This window comes from Echinops telfairi, unplaced genomic scaffold, assembly GCF_000313985.2.
Source record: "Echinops telfairi isolate 266 unplaced genomic scaffold, ASM31398v2 ScPeMD7_7459;HRSCAF=8497, whole genome shotgun sequence".
Classification (NCBI taxonomy): Eukaryota; Metazoa; Chordata; class Mammalia; order Afrosoricida; family Tenrecidae; genus Echinops; species Echinops telfairi.
In genome coordinates this window covers 6,359,373-6,362,855 of record NW_022111359.1, presented here as the reverse complement: position 1 = coordinate 6,362,855, position 3,483 = coordinate 6,359,373, and the positions used below count along the sequence as shown (strand labels likewise).

General features: G+C 57.7%; 1 protein-coding gene across 2 annotated transcripts in view; it reads left to right on the top strand.

Moving 5' to 3' along the window:
- Positions 1 to 3,483, top strand: part of RFX2 (regulatory factor X2) — a 38,062-nt gene that overhangs the window by 33,536 nt on the left and 1,043 nt on the right. For both annotated transcript variants that reach the window (XM_004714245.2, XM_004714244.2), the window contains 3 exons: positions 44 to 252; positions 1,767 to 1,920; positions 2,995 to 3,037. In XM_004714245.2, coding sequence (XP_004714302.1) covers positions 44 to 252; positions 1,767 to 1,920; positions 2,995 to 3,037 — 406 coding nt within the window. The remainder of the gene's footprint in view (positions 1 to 43; positions 253 to 1,766; positions 1,921 to 2,994; positions 3,038 to 3,483) is intronic.

Genomic DNA, 3,483 nt, shown 5'->3' with positions numbered 1-3,483 from the left:
TGGGGAGGCGAGTCCCTCCCTAACGGCCTGGGCGTGTGCGCAGGAGCAAGCCTCGTGGGTGTGCCAGTGCGAGGAGGGCCTGGTGCAGCAGCTGCAGCAGGACTTCAAGCTGACTCTGCAGCAACAGAGTTCCCTGGACCAGTGGGCCAGCTGGCTGGACAACGTGGTCACCCAGGTCCTCAAGCAGCACGCCGGCAGCCCCAGCTTCCCCAAGGCCGCCCGGCAGTTCCTGCTGAAGTGGTCTTTCTACAGGTAAGGCCCCCGCTGGCCCAGGGAGGCTTCCAAGAGGCGATGAGCTTTCAGGCTGCAGCTCGCCCACCTCCCTGAGCAAGGAGAAAGCAGGCCTGGCTGGCCTGGGGTAGGGGTGAGCGCTGTCCTGTCCTTAGCAGTGGTCGAGCAGTACCAGATACAACAGACGGAAATGCCACTGGTCTGCAACAACCCCCCCCGCCCCCAATCATTCAGGGGTCAGACTGCTATGCCAGAGGATTCTCCAGGGCTGGCTTCCACAAGTCCACCACCAGGCCTTTCTGCCTAGTCCATCTCAGTCTGGAAGCTCTGCTGAGACCTGTTGAGCATCCTAGAAACATACCAGCCTCCATGGGCAGGCAGGTGGCTACTGTGTGTGGGACACACAGGGGCAGTGGCTGAGCCCCTGCAACTGACCGTGAGCCTCGAAGAGAGGACGGAAGGAGAAGCTCAGAAGGAGAGGACAGAAACCCAGTACCGGCTCTGGTGACACAGCAGCGGCTTGCGTCCATGAATCTCTCTCTCTACCCCAAAAGCAGACCCATTGACTGCTCCCAGCTCACGGCCACCCCATGCACGGCACCTTTGCAGAGGAGAGCACCAGGCCTTTCTTCCAATGGGTCTCTGGGTGGCCTTGAGCTACCAACCTCACAGTAGAGAATCAGTCACACCACCCACCCACTCCTCTTGCCATCCTCACCTGGAGAGGGCCTACATGGCAGAGTAGAACTGCCCCACTGGCAACCTGTACACAAATAGACAGCCACGTCTTTCTCCTTTGGCATTGCTGGTGAGTTTGTGCTGCCGACCTTTCGGTTAGCAGCTCAATGGTTAGCCCAGCACACCAGCAAAAAGTCAAAACCACCTCACTGCCACCGAGCCAATTCTGACTCAGAGCGACCCTACAGGACAGCGAAGAACTGCCCCCGTGGGTTTCTGAGATTTCTGAAAATCTCTACAGGAGTAGATGGCCTCATCTTTCGCCAAGAGGTAACTGGTGGTTTTGAACTGCTGACCTTTTGGTTGGCAGCCCAACACGTAACCACTGTGCCAACAGGCCGAGGACAGGGTTTGGCCCCAGTTTGGAGTTTGCCTCAGAGGCTTGTGTTGCAGGAGTAAAAGGATGAGCACTAAGGAACTGGAGGAGCCTTGGGGAGCAGAGGGGGGACAAGCCGCCATGGGAGCCAGTTTCTAGCCTCTTCTCTGACTTGGAGTACTTATCCAGGCACTCCGCTCTTCCAGGTGGCCAGGAACAATCTCATGGCTTCTTGCATTGAGGCTGGCCCCTCTTCCCCTCCCCCTCCCTGTCACCACCACATTCCCTCCGATGGGGAGTCAGCAGCCCCATCCCCAACCAACATCACAGGCCTGGTCTCTGAGCCCCTCATATGCCAAGAGTTCCCCTGGTAGCCTTCACGGGCAGGCCGGCTTCCCAGAAGAGCCGAGCAGAGAGTTACTCTGCCAGATTGGCGGTGGCCAATCTCATGCCGTGCCCCACCCCACCCCACTCCTGGCAGCTCCATGGTGATCCGGGACCTGACCCTGCGCAGTGCCGCCAGCTTCGGCTCCTTCCACCTGATCCGCCTGCTCTATGACGAGTACATGTTCTACCTGGTGGAGCACCGTGTCGCCGAGGCCACCGGGGAGACGCCCATTGCTGTGATGGGAGAGGTGAGATCCTGCCTGGAGCAAGGACCCCTGGGAGGCAGAAGGGGGTCCCGGGGCAGACTCGGGGACTCTGTCACTAGGGCCAAAGAGGCCAGTGAGTAGACAGAGCCTGCGTTCTTGGTCCATCCGAACAGGTACCAATCCCACTTCCTGGCGGGCTGTAAAAGACACCATGTTCATGGCTCTAAACTACACAACTCGGTCACACTGCATACCGATGTGACCATCTGTGCATGGTGTTGTGACCATCAGCACTATCTAGTTCCCGAATATTCTAATTCTTAAAAAAAAACCAAAAAAACCAAGCCCTAGGCAACCCCTAATCTCTCTTCCATGAAGCTGCCTCCTCTGGACTCTCCACAGAGGGGGACACTTCCGCTGCAGGCCAGGCCTCTGGCGGCTGGCCTCCTCCTCTTGGCAAAGTGTTTTCAAGGGTTATCCCTGACGTAGCAGGTCTCAGAGCTTCATTCCCTTTCTTACCCCAAATCCCACGGCCTTAAGTCGACTCCAACCCCTTCCCTTGTGTGGGTAGGCTACCTTCTTTTAACCCATCCCTCTGGGGGTGGACACTGGGGATGTTCTCACCCTTTGGCTATTGTGACCGGTGCTGCTACCCAGGATGGGGCACAGCATCTGCACAGGTTCCTGCTTTCTGGTCCTAGAACTGTGCACCCAGAAGTGGCTTCGCTTGCTGAAAGCCCGGGACAAATAGACCTCTTCAGTAGCCACAGCCCTCTGAGGGGGCAGTGACCAGAGTCCCACAACTGGCCCAACCCCATGAGGAAGTGTGGCTGTGACCCACACGCTCACATGGGTCTTGGGCCCTGGAGGGAAACCCTAAGTAGTGGAAGTGCTTCTCCCCACCCCCCAGAAGCCAGTCTTAACCTCTCCCATGGGGTGCTCCTTGCTGGCCCCTCATTCCCATGGGTGCCCCTGGCAAGGAGCACCAGGTGCCCAACAGTGCCCAGATTGTGTCTCAGCGGGGAACACAAACTGCCTGTGGACACTGGGCACCCAGGCCCCAGGAAGCCCGCCAGCCCGTGCCGGCCATCCCTGAACCAGGCTTCTCTCTTCCAGTTCAACGACCTGGCCTCCCTGTCACTGACGCTGCTAGACAAAGGTAGAGGACCACCGGCTCCCTCGGGGGCCTTTCTTGGGGTCTGGGCCTGGCTTTCCCACTCTGGGACTACACAGGGTTACAGCTCTCAGCTGCTAAGTGACAGGTTAGAGGCTAGAGCAGCGGTTCCCAACCTGTGGGCCGCAACCTCTTTGGGGGTTGAACGACCCTTTCACAGGGGTCGCCCGATTCCTAACAATAGAAAAATTACAGTTAAGAAGTAGCAATGACAATAATTTTATGGTTCGGGGGTCACCACAACATGAGGAACTGTATTAAAGGGTCACGGCATTAGGAAGGTTGAGAACCACTGTATTAGAGGTTCTTGGCTGCCCTGAGGTGCTGCAGAAGAAAGTCCTGGCCACCTGCTTCCCCCAAAAACCAGCCACTGGGAACACTCTGGAGCACAGTTTTAGCGTGTGTCACACACACACACACACACACACACA